We start from the raw sequence: 20,195 nt of genomic DNA, 5'->3' as shown, positions 1-20,195 counted from the left end.
ATTAAACAATTGAGACGAAACAGCACTCATCTTTTGGCACTTCTCCAAAGAAAACAGAATGGGGGGCTGGGGAGGTGCCTACTATGAGCATTATAATTATACTCTTATGAGTCAGTTCATTCTAGATAGGGAGATACACACTTTCATTCATAACACGTTAAGAAAAACGTGATATATACACTACTGTGTATAAAATCAATAACTAATGAGAACCTACTGTACAGCACAGGGAACTCTACTCAGTGCTCTGGGGTAACCTAAATGGGAAGGAAATCTAAAAAAGAGGGGATATATGTATACGTATGACTGATTCACTCTGCTGTATAGCAAGAAACTAACACAACATTGTAAAGCAACCATACTCCAATAAAAATTAATTTTAAAAAAGGGGAGAAAAATACTTTGAGACAATTAAAAAAAAAAGAAAAAGAAAAACATGTGAAAATCAATTATGTGACAGCCTAAAAAATGTTTTAGCAAAGGTTCCATTCACAGGGGAATTTAAAAAGTAAGTCTCTAATGAAACCTCATTTTAGGTAACATTTTCAACCGAACATTTACTACTTCACGCTGGCCGTTTAATTTTTAATTTTGTTCTTTTCCTTTAGAAATGCTTAAGTCCAAAGACTATCTACCTGACATTACACCTGATGATTAACACATTTTTCCTGACTGTGTATTTATGGGATCCCTGCACCAGAATAATTTAATTATAGGTTTTCAACTATGCTTTTTAAAAGTAGAGGAAATATAATCTTCAAATAATTGCAAGCTATGGTATAAAAATGGTGAGTTCCCTAAAACTTCGAAAACTATTATGTGTCAGAAAGCACTGTTGTAAGATGGCTCAAAATGTTTGCAACCTAGTAAACAAAAATCAAATTCATATATAAATGATAGCTGAAGGATATATAAATGATGGTGTTGTTCAAAGGTTAACATGGGAAAATGTTAAAGAATCTACTAAAAACATTTTTCGTAACCCTTTCCTACCTGCATTCTGAAAACAAAAAGTATTACTGGATAACTATATCTTATTGCTATTTACTAATGATATAGACACCTGAGCTGCTTAGGCTATTTGTGTTATGAAAGATGAGTATGGATAAAAACAAAAGCATTTTTAAATTTACTAAGCAAGAGTAATGGGGGAAAAAGGTTTAACGGTTTGGAGAGATGGGGGTAAGAAAATACATTTCTAAAAGAAGAAAAAAAAAATCTTCTTTAAGAAATTCCCATTAGTCAGATGATATCTAAATAAAATTATAAAAATTTGCCAAATCTTTCTCATATAATCAATTTTTAAACAACTTATTGCAATTGTATGGTGATCTAAAGCATACAGAACATCTATAATAATTTCGTACTCATGAAATCATTTTTTGTGTTTGTGAGTTAACTTTACCATTTTATACATGGGTACACGAGGTTAAAGACCTTGCTCAAGATAAAGAGCAGAGACAGGGACTTGAAATAAGTTTAAAACAGTCTCAATGATCAAACTCTCTCAATGTTGTTTATAAACCAATATCAAAATGAAATAATATAATGTAATAAGAATCCCAAGTGTTAAGAAAACTGTAAGATATTACTACTTTGAGACACCAGGACTCAGATCTGCTCAAAATGATCAACGGTCACTCAAAACTGCAACTGCTGTTAACATACTATAATGCTGAGTTTGAATACTGTCAATGCCACTCAGATGTCTGAACTTTGGTAAGTTTCTTAAAGCCTCAAATTTTTTGAGATAATACATTCTAATTCCCACCCAAAGGTGGGAATTTATACTGTGATTCCTGGATTATCAATTTTTCACAAAGATTAGGAGTGATAAGGGAAGCTGAATACAGTTAAATAATAATCTACTGTTAAGAACTTCACATATCATTTTTATATTAAACCAATCATGGATATAATGTGGACTAGACTGCAAAACACACTCAATTTTTAAGGTACAAATAATAGACTTCTGAGAATATTTGCATTTGCTGACAGACACTTGTGACTATGCACTCAAACACACTAAATTTTAAGAAGTATTATTAAATATAAACTGAATTTTCTAAGAGATATATAATTTTGCTTTCTAATAAACACCTCTACATTGCTGATCCAAGTTTTTATTTTTTAATTTTAATTTTCTTAGGTCATTTTATAAAAACTCAAGCATAAATGTCAATTTTGATACATAACTGAAATCACAACCTATGAGAATCATTTTAATGGTGTTTTAACACTTAAAAACATATATAAAGCAAAGATATTAATGAATTCTATATATACTCTACTTACTCCTCTAACATCTATTTTCATGCTTTACAACAAAATTACCTGCATGTTTACTCTTTCAATCACACAAGAAAGGACATGTAAAACATGCATCTTTGTGTCACATTCTGTAACTTGCTGCAGCAACTGAAAAAGTAGTGTGAACATGGTTTCCAAATACTGTAGGTAAAAAGAAAAAATACAAGTTTGGAATAGAAATGTAAAAACTTTTACATACAGAAATAAGAAATAAAATTAAATCATAATATCAAAGCAATACAAGACAAATAGACAAAACCTTAGCATTACCTATACAACTTCAAAATGATCAAGGTGCCGATATTTAGGGCAGTGATTTTTTTCTTTATTGCTGTTAAATGTGTCCATTTTAGAATTTAATTCATCTAGACACTGAGTAATGTTTTCAGAGGAAAACTGTATCTAAACGTTTTGTGTATAAATTTTATACTGCTAAACCCAACTTTTAACAGTGCTTTGTCATTGGTTTTCCACATATGCCTATTGTTCTGCAAAGTCTACTCATTAAAGCAAAAGGAATGCCATTATTGCAGTCACATACCAGCTGTCTAATGTGGCCCTTAACATATGCTGAGCAGAGATATAAACTTTTGTAGATAAATACTTGTAATTCTAAGAACAACAGAATATTTCTGATTAGGAAATAGAAAACAAAAATCCTATGTCTGGCTTTTAACACCTACATCTTGAAAATTATAGTAGGAGTTAACAAATCACAGGATGCCAGATACATAAACATTTGTTCTTTCACATATCTGGTTCATTTTTATATAGATTGGTAAAACGTATTTCTTTCATCCAAAAATACCTAGTGATTCTTTTATTAAAGAAAAATTTCTGCTCTACAAGTTTTCCCATCTATGACCCCATAAGAAATATAAGTAGACATTTTATCATAAAGTTTTCTTCTTGTTTAGTCCTCTCAAGAAAAACAAACACTAACGCGCCAACCTTACTGACATATTTAACAAGAGCTCACTGAGTACCAATTATGTGAAAACACCACACTAGGTGCTGAGAGTTGAGTGAAGGAAAAATAGAAATGAGTAAGACTTGGTATCCTGCTTTTCAAGTAATTTGCAATCTAGTGTAGGATAGACATACATACACAGACAATAGAGGGGGATAACCTAAGGATGAAAAGTAACAGACAAACATGAAATGAAATTACTATGTTTTATAATTGTGAGAAAAAAAGTTCAGCAGTCCACTCCAAAATAGATGACAAGATAACTAAACAAAAAACAAGAAGAATAAAAGTAAACTATTTCAAATTAAAGTTACCAATAAAAGCAATCACTGCCAAAAAATCTAATATACTTTTCAATGCAACTTTAATAAATAACTGATACTACATATATAATCTCAGCTATAAAATAACACAACATTCTAAAAGACATAAGCAGAAATTGTTATAAAACCTAGAAATAAATATTCTTACCGGTAGAAACTGATCTGTTCTAAACTCAAAATCATCAACAGGTGAAGAGCAGTTAAGGAATACTGAGAATATATGAAATTCAGAATATATGAAATTTATCAGGATAAAATATATGTAAAAACCAAATACAACAAACCAATGCAAAATTACATTTTAAACTACCTCATAAATTAATTTTAAAAATAAGTAACAATTTTAAAGTGTTGTTAAAATTCTTTGCAATGAAGTGTTTTAAAAGTTTTTAAAGGATATTTAACTTCAGAGTGGTAGCTGTTTCAATACGGACCTAAAAGAAAGTATACTGTGAATTACAAATCATTCTAGAATTACTAAACATCATTAATAATGAATGACAAAAAATTTATTGCAAATCACTTTCTCTACTTAAAGTCACAGAGTACATTAACATCTAGAAATAAAAGGACATTCTCCTTATTTAGCAAGGACTAAAAAGAAAAAGTAAAATAGTGTCAATTCCCACCCTTCTCAGTTTCCCATAATTTGCTTAAAGGAGTCTTTAATCCAGTGAGTGCTTCCAGGAAGAAAACTAATTTGCCATAACACTGTGGAGAGTGTGGCACTGAGAGAAAAGAGTGTGAAGATGGTGTCAGAGGGAAAGGGAAGGTTGAGAAGCAGAGAAGAGAAGCAGGAAAGCAGGGTGGGCTTGGAGAAGCCAGTGGATGTATAAGTGAAGAGTGAGGGAGGAGAAGAGAAGGAAGAGGGAGGAGGAAAAGGCACACAAATTCCCATTTGTAACCTCAATTACAGGAAGTCCCTGAAATAACCAAAAGATAAAGTCTGATATTTTCTAAATCCCAAAGTTCACAAATACAGAAAGGTTTGTACAAGCTCTTGACCTTGCCAAATCACACTTTCTTTGTGTATCAGCATGTTACCTGTGAAAATCATATCATGACAGCATAATCTTCCTATTTCTTTTCGAGTTTTACCTGTGACTTGACCAGCTAAATGGGCATGGGCTACCACACTCAGTTTCCACACCAAGTAACGTGAACTCAAGCCATGATTAAATGCTATACGCTGCTCTGTAAAATAATGTATCTAAAACTTTTATTTCCTGGCTAAGAGCCATTACTTTCTTAGATTGCTGCTATGCTTCCCACACCTGTAACAGCAACTGGTTTTTCCTTTCAGCCATTTTTCACAAAGAAACAGTTTTGATCATTTTATAGGAGCTTCTGAGGTCTTGAGGTGCTGATTAGGCATATTCATCAAATGTTAAGTACTCTAGTTCCAAATCCACAGATTCTAAGAGCCTGGAGTGCAGATGTTTTCTCACCTGTCTTTTCTTTTTAATCACTGTTTCTAAAGGTAATATGAATATTTCTACATTTTTAAATGATTTAACAAATGTGCTGATTATCCAATACACGCAAAGCACTATGCCAAGTGTTCTACTATGAAATGACCTAATGAAAAGATGACATACTCATGCAATTAAAAATATTCAACAAGGAACTATAACTCCCAGGCATTGTGTTGGGTGCTGTGGGAAAAAAAGCTGAATAAGACACACCTAGCCCTTGTCCTCAAAAAGCTTATAATCTAGCAGGGGGAAAAAAACACCCAGATATTAAATAATTATCAATAAAAATGGCTAATGTGAAGAGCTTAAGAACAGGATAATCCTCCTGAGGACATGAACTAGTTCTAGTCATCTTCAAATTGTCAGCATTTAGTACAGTGTAAGGCATATAACTGGCACTGTGGCAATAATTTAATTCACAAACATCAGGACTTGAAAGTGCCCCCCAAAAGGAAATCAAACTGTCAGCACACTAACCCTTAAATCTCTCTTGATCTTCCTCCACAAAAGGACCAGAGATGCATTTAACCCATAATGATGACATTTACATAAATAAGTATAGGAAAGAGACATCTGAATGAAAACTAACTATGTTTTCCCTCCTAACAAAGGGAAGAAGTCAGTGCAGTACTGCATGCAGAGAAAAAGATGAAATTAATCATGATGCACTCTAGCTTAACTGCAAGACTAGGAAGCCAGATCATAAGGGAAAACAAAAAGCACACAGTTTAAGAAAAGAGAGGAGCATTTAAAATATGACAAACACAAATAAGAACAAAATTAGCTATTCCTGAGCTATAAAAGAAATAGGAAGTACTTACTGCATAGAGACAATGAACTTTGCAGCAATTCACAAGTAACGGGGGAAAAAATCACGACTTGAATTTACAGAATGCATAGTTGGGAACTGTGACAGAAGATTGGCAGAAGATCATCTAACACAACTTCCAAGACATGATTCAATATATACTTGATAAATAAATGCAAGAATACGAAACAAAACAAAAAAAATCTTCCCTTAACCAGACTCCAAACATAACTTTTCATAGAATAAACCTAGCTTTTTGAAGAAGAATGAAACCTGAAGTATCCAGAACCAGATCTAGACTGTAACTCAGCCTGAGTCTACCCTACACCTTCAGCTGAAACATCAGAAAACTTCTAAGAAGATAACAAACTAATTCCATACTGGGGCAAACAAGTGCCATCAAGCCATCAGAATCATTGGAAGAATCCCAGAGAAGCATGACAGCAACAGAGAAATGAACAAGAAGAAATCACAGGTCAACACTACTTCCAAAGAAGACTGCTACATAAAGGCAAGAGTAACCAGAAACCGGTGTCCAGCATGAGAATGAGCCTTGGCATAACTGTCAGGGTGGTTGATTTGAGTTCTAGACTTGGAGCAGCCTAATGCTTGACCACTACAGCCTGCCCATAGCAGTGAAGGGAATTCCACACATTAGAGCAGTGAGCATGGAGCTGGGACCTGAAATAAATGGCAATGTCTCAGGGACTTAAGACCACCAGGAAAATGTAAGTAAGGCAAACATGAGAGAATAATTATGAAATAGATTATATTTCTCTGCTGAAAAGAAACAGAATAATAATTTTATAATGTTTTATCCTTAACTCTGTCAATAAACATTTTCTAATTTTCTGATTCCATGCTAGGCATGGAAAGAGATACTAATATGAATAATATTATCCTACTCATTGGCTCTTTTATTATTTGGTACTATTATGGTACTATTTTTACTCTATTATACAGTCAAGATCACTGAATTACATATTTTCTTCTGAAATACACATGTAAATAACTTTCTTAAAAGGATAAAAAGCACCTTCCATATTTTCATCTCCTTTTAAGAAAAACATTCTAAAGCTCATTTTCATATAATATGGATACCATACACATCATTACAAAACCAAAATGGACTAAAAGAAAGTTACTGAAGTTTCCTTTCTTCCTGGTTTTAGAGTGCCCTAATACCTTGATGTCTCAAACACATTTTATTTTTTATTTTTTTGCGGTACACGAGCCTCACACTGTTGTGGGCTCTCCCGTTGCGGAGCACAGGCTCCGGACGCTCACGGGCCCAGCTGCTCCGCAGCACGTGGGATCTTCCCGGACCGGGACACGAACCTGTGTCCCCTGCATCGGCAGGGAGACTCTCAACCACTGCACCACCAGGGAAGTCCTCAAACACATATTTTTGATATTTCCTTCGGAAATTACTGGGTTGGCCCAAAAGTTTGTTCGGGTTTTTTCCACAACATCTTACCCAATGTATTTGCTGAATATAAGTGAATTTAGAATTCATTTTGTGAAAACACAGACTAACACAGAGTTTAAAACCTGTAACAGTTTTTTTGAGACACAAAGGATGGTCAAGTGGGAAAACCTGAAACTGTAAGAAAGTGTGACAGAACTGGGAGACCCATATAAGGCAGAAGAGTGGAAAGACAGAAGAATTTCAATGTACCTTGTTGAAAATACCTCTGCCCAGATCCCAGCTGCACCTCCCACAGTGAATTCAGGGTTTGCTACAGTCATGTACATGCCACTCAAAGTCCCTTCTTAAACTCCATCAACTGGCTTTCCACCTGAAAAACTCCCTATTTCTATGCTGGTAGTCAACCTGCCCATGAAGATGGCCTTTCCTCTGCTTGACAGACAATAACCCCCACACACCCCACCCCCAAACTATAAACCTTCTGGCTGTACCACAGTCTACATTATACACTGCCTCTTACAAGGCTGAAAGAGTACACTGATGCTAATTTTTAAGTAGCTTCCTGCTTGTTTTATTGAAGGTTGCATAAATAAGTAAAACAAAAAAAAATTTTAATTACTTATAATTTCCGAAATTGAAAGGTTATTACTGGATCAGAAACCTTACCACTAAAGAAACCAAATATGTAAATCAAATATTCTGGTTAGAGAATCCTCTGGGGTTCCCAGGAAAAGAAAGTTCCTTTCACCTAAAATTTAGTCATTCTGTTTACACTGTGGTAACAACATTCTCAAATCTGAAACTTGCCATAAGCACTGCATCTACTAAGTAACATGTTCTAAGAGGGATGGAAGAAAGCATGCAGAAGATATTTTTTAATGGATTTTTCAATAAAGCATTGTACCACTGTTGTTCTTATAAAAAATTAATAAAAATGGAACCTTACTTGATATCATGTCGAAAAATAAATCCCAGATGGAATAAAGAACCACGTGTGAAGAAAATGGATTTATTAAACAAGAAACAAAAAGAACAAAATGAAAAAGAGGATATCAATAAATCCAATTATACTGAAATTAAGAACCTCTGCTCGGGACTTCCCTGGTGGTACAGTGGTTAAGAATCTGCCTGCCAATGCAGGGGACATGGGTTCAATCCCTGGTCCGAGAAGATCCCACATGCTGCAGAGCAACTAAGCCTGTACGCCACAGCTACTGAGCCTGCGCGCCACAGCTACTGAGCCTGCACTCTAGAGCCCGCGCACCACAACTACTGAGCCCGCATGCCACAACTACTGAAGACCGAGCGCCTAGAGCCCATGCTCTGCAATAAGAGAAGCCACCACAATGAGAAGTCTGTGCATCACAGCGAAGAGTAGCCCCCGTTCGCCACAACTAGAAAAAGCCTGCAGGAAGCAACAAAGACCCAACGCAGCCAAAAATAAATTAAGTAATTAATTTAAAAAAAAAAAGAAGCTTAGAAGTTAAAATTTTCAAAGTAGCATTATCTTAAACCGAATCAAAATTCCCAAAAAAGTTTCCAAATACTGCAATATTATAAATGCTTGCCCGTTATGCCTAGATCAAGTTTTAATTGCTAAATACTGATGAAAAGTTGTAACACTATTTCAAATAAATCAAAAAATTTTCACTCAATTTGCATTATATTCCTCCAGATCAAACACTATCAGAGATATTTACTCTACCCAGTAGCTGACATTATAAAATTTTATAGAGTCCTGAGTTAGGGGTTTTTGAGCACAAGTCACCCATTCTCCTTGTTTGGCCCTGCAATAAACCTTCCTCTGCTCAAAAAAAAAAAAAAAAAATTTATAGAGTCCTATACCAACTGGAGAAGTTGCTTTCTCCAGTTGCTGCACTATTTCTATTCTGCCACAGCAAGCCTTGTAATAACATGGCTATAAGACTAGGAAGCCACATAGACAACTAGTTAAATGTATCCCTACTCCATAACAGCAGCAATCAAGCAAGAGAACATAGACTCTGAAAGCCAAAGAAGATTTAGATTCATCAGAATCTATATACTTTGTGTGTGTGTGTGTGTATGTGTATATGCATACAAATGCACTCATGTATGTTTGTACATGTATGTCTGAATGTCTGTACATTGTTGTGTATGTCTGTATGTATAAGGTATCTTCCCACATTTCATTAGCCAGCGTTTCTCACAGATTGAAATTAGAATAGTATATCTTATATACTATTGATTTTAAATGTACTTAAAAAAGGGGGGGGGGGACACAATGTATGCACCATGAACTTAGTGTCTTACAAAACACTGTCTTCTTAAGAAGTTATAAGAAAATAATTCTGGCAGGACAAAACTGTAAAAGCGTAAAAATGAGATGCAGCCACTGGAAGACATACAGGAAAAGGGCAAATCTGTATCTACAGCAGCATTTCCTCAAAGTATATTCCTTGGATATTAATGTTTTTGTCATCTTGGATAGTCACTACACAGATGTACATTTTAAAGATTCTTATGGGTCCTACAGTAAAGAGGATTATTTGAATATTTAGTCCAGTGTTTTCCAAACTTAACTGGCCATGAAACCCTTTTCCCCCAATAATGTTTATTGATGTGATAGATTTAATGTTCTGCTTTTAAAGTGCTAACCTAAATGACTCATTTAATCTTCACTTCTCTCCTAATAGACTCATTAAAAAAAGAATATAAGATCCAAGAAATTTCTCTTTCCCACAGAAAATAGACCTGAAATTTAAATCTTCTGTAACACTTTCATAAAGCATTTAATGTCTTCTCTCTGATACCACTGATAGAACAGCAAATAATATTTCAAACTAGGAAAACAAAACTTAAATCTTACAAATGCCTCATTCTAAAGCTATTACAAAAGTAAATTAATTCCAGCAAATAGTATTCTTAGAAACAGCTAAGTTTTATTATATTAACAAACTTCTAAGAATTTAAACATGGTAAAATAAAACTGGATTCTCTTGTTTAAGCATGGAATGCTTAAACTATTTAATAATTACAGAATGATATTTAGAGTAAATTCTCAATTATTTACACAAAGTAGGTAACATTTAAGTAGAAAATCCAAAAATCAGTTCTATTTGCTTTTAGAATGTATCACTGCTTCTGCAATTATAATGTTTTCTTAATTTCGTAATTTCTCTATGTTTTCCTTTGTTGAACATTAAAAGTAGTTTATATTATCATGGCACACATGTGAAAACAAGAAAAGTATGACCCAAGCCTTTGCTGAAAAACAGGATAATTGGGTAGGTTCGAAATTTTTTTAAAAGGTGGTATATTGAGAAATGATTAAACAAGATCTTAGCATAATTTGGGCGGTGGTGGTGGTGGAATCACTTAATTTTATCTAAAAATAATTTGAAGCTCAGAAAAAAAATCAACCAGATTCACTTTTTAAAGACTATGCTGGAGTCAAACCTAAGCACAAGACAAAGAAAATGTACAGTAAGTCATGAATATATTTACTCAGGCATAAAATAAAGTACCAACAGTGGGGGTGGGGTGGGGGGAGGATACTATTCCACACTATGTTGAACTTCTTTTAAAAAACCTCTGGCGGGCTTCCCTGGTGGCGCAGTGGTTGAGAGTCCGCCTGCTAATGCAGGGGACACGAGTTCGTGCCCCGGTATGGGAAGATCCCACATGCCGTGGAGCGGCTGGGCCTGTTAGCCATGGCTGCGGAGCCTGCATGTCCGAAGCCTGTGCTCCGCAACGGGAGAGGCCACAACAGTGAGAGGCCTGCGTACCGCAAAAAAACAAAAACAAAAACAAAAACCTCTTTGGGGACTTCCCTGGTGGCACAGCGGATAAGACTCCACGCTCCCAACGCAGGGGGCCTGGGTTCGATACCTGGTCAGGGAACTAGATTCCACACTCATGCCGTAACTAAGAGTTCCAATGCCACAACTAAGGAGTCTGCCTGATGCAACTAAGACCTGGTGCAACCAAATAAATAAATAAATATTTTTTTTAAAAAAAACCCTCTGAGTAAATGACATACAATAAAGCAGCAAACCTACTTGCCTTGAAGGGGAACGAAAGAAGCAACAAAGACGTCATTATCAAGTTTTCAGTAACACAAAATCAAGAATATTATGTGAACACTATACATAAAGTCCTAAAATAAACAATTCCAAAGGTAAACAAAAAAAACCCCAAAACTGAGAGACAAAGAAAAAATCAATAGTAAGGGTGAAACAGATTATGGTGTTATCTTAAATGTAAAAATGACAAATTCTATCCTGAATAAGAAAAAGGACACGTAAAGCTATAAAAGGATTTTTAAAAAACTGTTCTTTTATTCTTATTAAAGAATTATAATTTTAGATTAGTAGAGTTTGGTTAAATTTTTTTTAATTTACTAGTGATGAGAAGGGCAAAAAATAATCAAAGGACTTTTTTCCCTCAAATCAAACTACTCACCAAGGAATAACTACAGCACTGAAAGGCCACCAACATTCTAAAGAAAGATATAAACCACTTCTGAATTTGAACTTTAACATATGTTAAACTTATAAAAATAACTCTTTTAAAACCTTTAAGCAACATACCACTAAGTCTTGATCCTGAAGCAAGTTACAAATTGCCTCATATAACATGGGTCTTAAGTCAGACTTGAATTTCACAGAAATCCACTGACCAATGAGCCAAATCACCCTGCGTCGCAATGGCTTATACCTAGATAGGGAAAATCATGAAATTAAAAGGTTACATATTTTAAGAAGCCTATTTCACTTAGTATATTTCATCGTTTAAATCTAAAGTGTAGTAAGAAAACAATATGCATTTTTATATAAAAGTTTAAAAGCACTTTTAAATGTACCACAGTATAAATACTAACAAAGTTCTGATTTAAAAAACTGAAAATTCTTAGGCAGATATATTGTAAATCTGATTATTTTGTATTACAGAATTACAACATAGTTATGTACATAAAAACCAAGTCCACTTCTGTTCCTTAAAGTAACCAAAAAAAGTTAATCTAAATAGGTATAACTAGCAAATGTTCCAAACCCTAAGGCTGGAGAGGCCCCAAAAAGTAATAATAAAGGAATTTTCCAATTCCAATTCTGTTAATCTCATAAAGATTATTTTCAGAACACTGTGAGAAATCTCTAGACATATAAAATATGCATATAAATTTATACTGATTTCAGCTAAAGTTTCTAATTTTGTAAAAGGTGCCCAATTACAAATTGTGACTCAGATTACCAAAATAATGATTTGTATTTTTTAAGTTATAAAACTTTACAGTAACATGTACATATATTTGTTCCTCTATGGCCATCTTTGCTAAAGAAAAGGAAGGTTCTTTAGGCAAAGAGAAAAATCACTTGTGTCCAAGAATTCCACCCACAAAGTCTCTTCTTGATATTATATTTATTTTAGTGGCAAGATGATATTTATTTCTGGGTGAAAATGTAGTAAACTAATGAATATACCACATTTTTTAGAAAATTATAATCTTATATGATTAAACACGTAAAAAGAATTATTCACCAAGTTCCAAAAGAAGTGTATTCCCTGCTTTCAAAATGTTTAACATACCTAAAAGAATTAAAGACCACAAAACTATATACTAGGATTGCAGAATCGAAGAGAGAAGAGCAGGCAGAGGGAGATGGGATTTGAACAGTCTTTAAGATAAATAGCATTTGGGGCAAAAAACTGAAAAGATGCCACTTCAGGGGACAGGGACAATTTGAACAAAGTCCCAGAGGTGGAAGTAAACAAGACTTGTGTAGAGTAAAGGAAGGAACCACAGAGTCTTTAATTTTGGACTGAGATCTCTGGGATTACCACATTCAACATTCTGTTCTCGACAAAGAGAATGAAGCTCAGAAAGGTTCAAATTCCAAGATGACAGTCACTTCTGGGCAAAGTTAAGAATAGGAGTCAGTTTGTTCCTCAAAGTGTGGTTCCTGGACCGCAGTATCATTATCTGGAAGTGTGACAGAATCACACAATCTGACCCAGAACCTGCATTTTAACAAGATCACCAGGTGATTCATATGCACATTAAAGTTTGAGAAATACTGGTCTAGTTCAGTTCTGTCCAAAAGAAATATAATGCAAGCCAAACATGCAATTTTAAATTTGTTAGTACCCACATTAAAATAAGTAAAAAGATACATGTGAAAATTTAATATGCAATATATCCAAAATATTATCATTTCAACATGTAATTAATACATGGTTGATCAGTCTAGACTAAACAGCCTACAAGGGTTTAAGGACAAGCAAAGTACACATGTGTCTCCCTACTAAAGGCTTTCTCTCCAACAGAGGCTCACTAGCTCTCTGAGGGCAGAATTGAAGCCCATCTTACTCACCACTGCCTCTACAGGACACAGCAAATTCCAGTGCTGAAAATATTTGATTGAATAAATGACTGAATAACTGAATGGATAGCTACTTAATGGTCAAAATTACTTTTAAAGTGTCTCCAGCTCTACAATTCTATGGCTCTAAATATTTATAAAATGATCCATATATAGATAGTTTTCTATTCATTTATTAAAGTAGTCAAGATATGTTAACTGATCTATGACTATATGCTAGGCATCCTGACAAGTACCACATCTACAGAAATAAATCACTAGAACTGCACGATTCAAAACAAGAAAAAAGTATCTTGGAATTTTTTTTAGGTGTCTAATTTTAAATGAAGAAAAATTTTAAAAATTATGAAAGACCCTTTCCCTTCCATTTTACTCATTCAGTACCTAAAATTAAAATAATTAGGCAAGTATTTAAATGTATATGCAACAGAAGAATTGGGCAAAAACCCTACTAAGTGTCAGATAGATCTGTACTACTGAATTAGGCACCTCAATACAAGCCTAATGTGTGTCCAAATACTTTTTGCCATGGTGTCTCTGCAACTCCTTCTCCCCAAAGACTTGCAGTATGCTCTCTCCGTGTGATCCCAAGGCAGTCACCTTTGATGGATGTTACTTTGGTTAGGCTACTTCTGGCATCAGGCCTAGCCTCTATTAAGTCTCCAATTGGCTTCCTTTTGTACACAATTTCTTTCTAGAATTCAGACATCTCCATCTTCTGTTACCTTTGCATAAAATTTCCTCCTGCAAATCCCATTACTGGGCATACAGCTGGAGAAAACCATAATTTAAAAAGACACATGCACCCCAGTGTTCACTGCAGCACTATTTACAATAGCCAGGTCATGGAAGCAACCTAAATGCCCATCAACGGACAAATGGATAAAGAAGCCGTGGTATATATATACAATGGAATATTACCCAGCCATAAAAAGGAACGAAATTGGGTCATTTGTAGAGACGTGGATGGATCTAGAGACTGTCATACAGAGTGAAGTCAGTCAGAAAGAGAAAAACAAATATCGTATATTAACGCATATGTGTGGAATCTATAAAAATGGTACAGATGAATTGGTTTCCAAGGCAGAAATAGAGACACAGATGTAGAGAACAAACGTATGGACACCAAGGGGGGAAAGCGGGGGTGGGGGATGAGGGGGTGGTGGTGGGATGAACTGGGAGACTGGGATTGACATGTATACACTAATATGTATAAAATAGATAATTAATAAGAACCTGCTGTATAAAAAATAAATTAAAAAAACAAAAAAACTAAACTAAACTAAAAAACAAAAATTTCCTCCTGCAAACTAGCTTATGTAACATCAAATACTTCACACATGTCACAATTCACATTTGAAGTAAAATAACAAGAAACAATTTTGCTTATTTTTCAGTTATAAGATTCACAAGTCTTATTCCTTTCTACACTGGACACTATCAGCTAAGTCAGACTATGACTTTTTTAAAATTTTAAGCAATTTTAATGCTTTCTTGTCTTCATTAGAAAATCAATAAGATGAAATAAGTATATAACAAACACAGAGTTTTATACTTGCCTATTGTGAATGACTTGTAATTCTGGAAGAAGCTGGTTTTTAAACCACTGATCAAAATCAACACTGTCAAACAGCTCATAAGCCGCTAATCCAACAGCATTATACACTAAGAAGAAAAAATTTAATTTCAGATACTGGGCAAAATGCTAACTGTCCTTATGCAAGAAAATAAGCCTTAAGGACTACTTTGAAATATGTAATATGTTAATAGAGAGAAATCTACAATATGTTAATCTGGGAAATTATTTAAACAGACATTTTAGAAACATTATTTAAGTTACTTTATGTTTTTCTTAAATACTCAGTGCTTTCAAACAGAAAATTACATTCATTTAAAAATATTCAAGTCAAATTATAAAAACAACATCTGCTTCCAAATAGATGCAATATTTTATGCTATGGGGTCCCTAATTATCCTATTTCCAGCCTCTTCTCTCACCACAACCCATTAAACTCCATGTTCCAATTAAACAAAAATACACCCAATTCAAAACTTAACTGGACTTGTTCCTCTTCCCTTCAAGTTTCTGTCCCTACTGCTCCTTCTGTCTGGAACCGCCCCCTCCCCCTTATTAACTCTCACTTATCCTGTGTTCGCACAGAACACTTCTTTAGGAGCCTTTCCTTGGGTACACCAAAACTACCTTGTAGTTTTCCACAGTACTAAATAATTACCACCTATTGTAGCATTAATCAACTGATACTATGTTATAATCAACTGTCTGTTTACTTGGCTATCTCCACCACCAGGCAGCTCCTAAATTTAAGGTATCTTTACATCCCAACTCTCCCAGCATAACACCTGCCACAAAAGAGACACACCATCTTCTGAAGAAATGTTTCTAAATCATTTTCGTTTAACATACCAGCATCTTTGATTAACAGTGCATTCATATCTTCCACGTTAGTGGGCCCTGAAAAAATAAGTATCAGCAAACGTAAATAAAACTAGTTTTTAAAAGATATTTAAACTCAATTTGTTAGTTTCTCAATTCATTAAGTACAATATATTTTGTGATATTAAATATACATGTAGGTGTAAAGAGAAAGTTTAAGTTTTGTTACCATCACCGTTAGAGAACACGGATACAACATGTAAAGCTATATTACAATTTTAAAAAATCATTATAACATATATGGAAAATGTTATGTCAAGCAGCATTCTAGAAAAATATATGCCAAATTGCTAACTATTGTATTATACCCTGATTATAAGAGAAAATTCTTAGAAAGAATAAAAAGATGAATCCCACAATAGGAAAAAAAAAAGAACAAGTATGGACAATTCACACAAGAAGTTCTAAACATAAAAAATAAACCAGGTTATGACAATACATTAAAGGGTTAACAACAAAATGCAAAGTACAAACAGAAAAACGAGAGCCATTACATAATGTGAAAACTTCAGAATAAAAGCCGGCAGTCTCTGCACTACTCTCCAGAAAGGAGACTACCATGGTTATTAAGACAGGAAAAAATACAGTTTACTTAGTTAGTATATTTCTTTAGAATAGAAAGTTTTCTAGCAAGTTTATCAAAGCACCTTTCTGCTGTTAAATATGATTTCTTAAGCTCACTAGTCCAATTACTAGAGTTAAGTACAGCCCCAAATAAGCAAATCGCTCCAGAACTAGAAAGAAAATAACTAAACTGAAATTACTGAAAACCTTACCACCTCATAGAGCAACTTACCACAGTGTAACCTAATTAGCTTACCTACTTTCCTACAGTGGTTCAAGAAAAACTGAAAATACAATTATTATTCAAATTATCCTTAAAAATGAACACAAAAAACTTGACTGATAGCTCATTTCTTCCCTTGGTTTATAACTTAAGCAGGAATATTCTATTAAATTTTTGAGAAAACAAAAGCCTAAAAAGTGAGCTACCCTTTATAATACTACAAACAAGATCAGGAATCTCCTTCTCTACAGAAGATTCTCTTGCTGTTATTTCCTTACATTACCACCTACTCAATACTTGAACCCTTATAATGTGACTCCTGCCCAAACCAATCAAGTAACCTGTTTAAGACTCTGAAGTTCAGGAATAGTCTTTGATAGCTTTCCCTTGCCCAGCAGTCAGTTAATTGCCAAAAGTCAATCAACAGTTACTAAGTGTGCTAGGCACTGGGAACAAGGTGTGAACAACACAGATGTGTTCATGGCCTCCTCTCTGAAATTTACAGTATAGAAGAATAGTCAGTGATAAATCACTTTTTACAAATGAATCTATTTACAAAACAGAAGTAGAGTCACAGATGTAGAAAACAAACTTATGGTTACCAAGGGGGAAAGGGAGGTGGGGTAGGGATAAATTGGGAGATTGGGACTGACATACACACACAACTATACATAAAATAGCTAACTAATAAGAACCTACTGTGTAGCACAGGGAACTCTACTCAATACTCTAATGACCTATATGGGAATAGAATCCAAAAAAGAGTGGACATATGTATAACTGATTCACTTTGCTGTACAGCAGAAACTAACATAACATTGTAAATCAACTACACTCTGATAATAAAAATAACTAAAAAAATGATAAATCACCTGTGACACTTAAAAAATTTAATTACTTGTGTACAAAGTACAATCATCAAGTGCTAAAATTTTCACTTCATCATTTTCTCTTAAATCCATTACCTTCTTTCCATTCCCACTGCCACCATTCTAAGGCTAATAACATTTATTATTTTAACTTCTTCTCCCACTACTTCCTATAGCATGCTCCAAATAGACTATTTCTCCAACCAATATACTTGACTGCTATTTTGTTTATGCTTACCACATAAACCACAGCAAAATCTAATTACCACATTCAAGGCCTATCTCATTTGTGAATTGCCCATCCTTGTTTTCTATCTTGAAGGCCACTCTTTCAGAAAAGTACACATTCTGTCTTTCTCAAATTCATGTCTAGTGTATGATCTAGGAAACACTGCACTGCACATAGTAGGCACTCAAAATATTTTACTGAACACTAATTAAAAGATAAATCAAAGTATCACAAAATATACCTCACCTTGAAGTGTTTGCATCATTTCTAAAAGTACAGGAGTAAGAGTCTGATTATATTCATGGAATATATCTATAAATAATACTTCAGTGCATGGCTGTTGGGGGAAAAAAATTTCTAATGAAAACAATGGTATACTGCATTAATTAATTCTACATTAAAGCAAAGAATACTCATTCTTAAAACTCTATGTTTCCAATTCTTGATGTTTTTTGAAAAGAAGTTTATTGCTGTTTTTTGTAAACAGTCAGAAATAAAATCAAATTTAATAATTTAATTATTAACATGGAATGTTTATTTCACTATTTCAATCATTTGGCATTATGCATTCCAAAACACCTAACTGCGAAGAGGAGAAATTTACATGTTTAATTAATAATTCTTTAAATCTAAAAAGCAATCTGGAGCCACATTCATTTATGGAATTATAAATGACTGTCCAGGAATTAATGTTAAAACCTGTATATTTTCTTGGCAATGACTTAAGTAACAACAGCAATTCATGAATTCAATTCACCAGAGTTGTTCTTCCTTTAACAGACACAAAAAGAAATCACAAATAAAAAGAATGATTCATTTTCATTCTTAAAAGTACTGAATCACTAGATGTTTCATAATATAAAGTATAATTAAATGTTGAAGGTATTGTGCTTTATGTTTAAAAAGGAATCTTACAGATATACAGACTGAAATATGTACAGATGAAATGACATGTCATCTCAGATATTTACTTCAAAATAATCTAAGTGGTTTGTAAAAGAGTGCTTCTATGAAACAAGACTAGCCATGAGTTGATAACTGATAAAATAGGTTTTGAATACAGAAGAGTTCATGATATTATTCTATTTTTTAATATGTTTAACATTTTCCATAAGAGAAAGTTTTAAAAACTTAAAGCAACAAAATTTTTAAAAAAAACTTTTAAGTGGGCTTCCCTGGTGGCGCAGTGGTTGAGAGTCCGCCTGCCGATGCAGGGGACACGGGTTCATGCCCGGTCCGGGAAGATCCCACATGCTGCGGAGCGGCTGGGCCCGTGAGCCATGGCTGCTGAGCCTGCGCATCCGGAGCCTGTGCTCCGCAATGGGAGAGGCCACAACAGTGAAAGGCCCACATACCGCAAAAAAAAAAAAAAAAAAAAAAAAAAAAAAAAAAAAACCTTTTAAGTACTAATATTTTCTATGGAAGCTTATGATACTTAAAAACTGTAACACACTTAGGAAAATAATGGCAAATTACATAAATTATGTAAACACAACAAAAAGAATAGTTCAAAGACCACATTTGATAAATCTTCCTCAAATATTGCCCTTATCAATAAATGTATATTTAAAAAGCATTCTATAACTAAAAGCAATGGGCTGGTCTCTGAGAATCATACTAGATAGTAAGAGAAATAATGTATCAAAAGGAGCTTTATAATTACTGAAATACTTAGGAGGAAAAAAGTCATTCTAGCCAAAAAAAGGTAGCTTTCACTGCAAAAACATTTCCTACTTCTGCAATGACAGTTATTTCCCAATCAATTTGTAAAATGAAGAAAAATTCAGCTTGCAAAGCTCCAACTTAAACAAAAATTTCAGATCTAAGTTCATAATTTAATTAAGTACTTTCCTCTCAAATATGGACTCTTCCAATTATGAATAAATGTTCCCCGTCTGACTTAATGCTTGAAATCTTCAATAGAGTATCATTCTCTACTAAGAGTTATAGAAGCATTAAACTTTTCCCTATCAAGTTTTCTTTCAATCAGTACTCACCCTCAAACTGTATTTCCAAGAATCTCCTCCTGTTTCTTCCACTGCTGCAATTAAAAATATAACAAATGATGCTCTCCACAAATGCAATAATGATGTTTCCAAAATCTCAGTTTGGAAAACAAAGACTTTAAATAATATCAATACAATATAGCTGTGAACTGCTTTAAAATAACACTGAGAG

General features: G+C 33.9%; 1 protein-coding gene across 1 annotated transcript in view; it reads right to left on the bottom strand.

Annotated features, from left to right (window-relative positions):
* The window catches only part of IPO11 (importin 11), a 179,041-nt gene that overhangs the window by 119,536 nt on the left and 39,310 nt on the right, over positions 1 to 20,195 (bottom strand). Inside the window, exons 11-18 of the mRNA XM_065873437.1 lie at positions 20,015 to 20,058; positions 18,264 to 18,354; positions 16,103 to 16,150; positions 15,237 to 15,342; positions 11,887 to 12,013; positions 4,004 to 4,037; positions 3,752 to 3,792; positions 2,335 to 2,451 (exon numbers count right to left, since the gene is read on the bottom strand). Of these exons, the coding sequence (XP_065729509.1) occupies positions 2,335 to 2,451; positions 3,752 to 3,792; positions 4,004 to 4,037; positions 11,887 to 12,013; positions 15,237 to 15,342; positions 16,103 to 16,150; positions 18,264 to 18,354; positions 20,015 to 20,058 (608 nt within the window). The remainder of the gene's footprint in view (positions 1 to 2,334; positions 2,452 to 3,751; positions 3,793 to 4,003; positions 4,038 to 11,886; positions 12,014 to 15,236; positions 15,343 to 16,102; positions 16,151 to 18,263; positions 18,355 to 20,014; positions 20,059 to 20,195) is intronic.

Source organism: Phocoena phocoena, chromosome 3, assembly GCF_963924675.1.
Source record: "Phocoena phocoena chromosome 3, mPhoPho1.1, whole genome shotgun sequence".
Lineage (NCBI taxonomy): Eukaryota > Metazoa > Chordata > Mammalia > Artiodactyla > Phocoenidae > Phocoena > Phocoena phocoena.
This window is presented reverse-complemented; position numbering and strand designations above follow the sequence as displayed.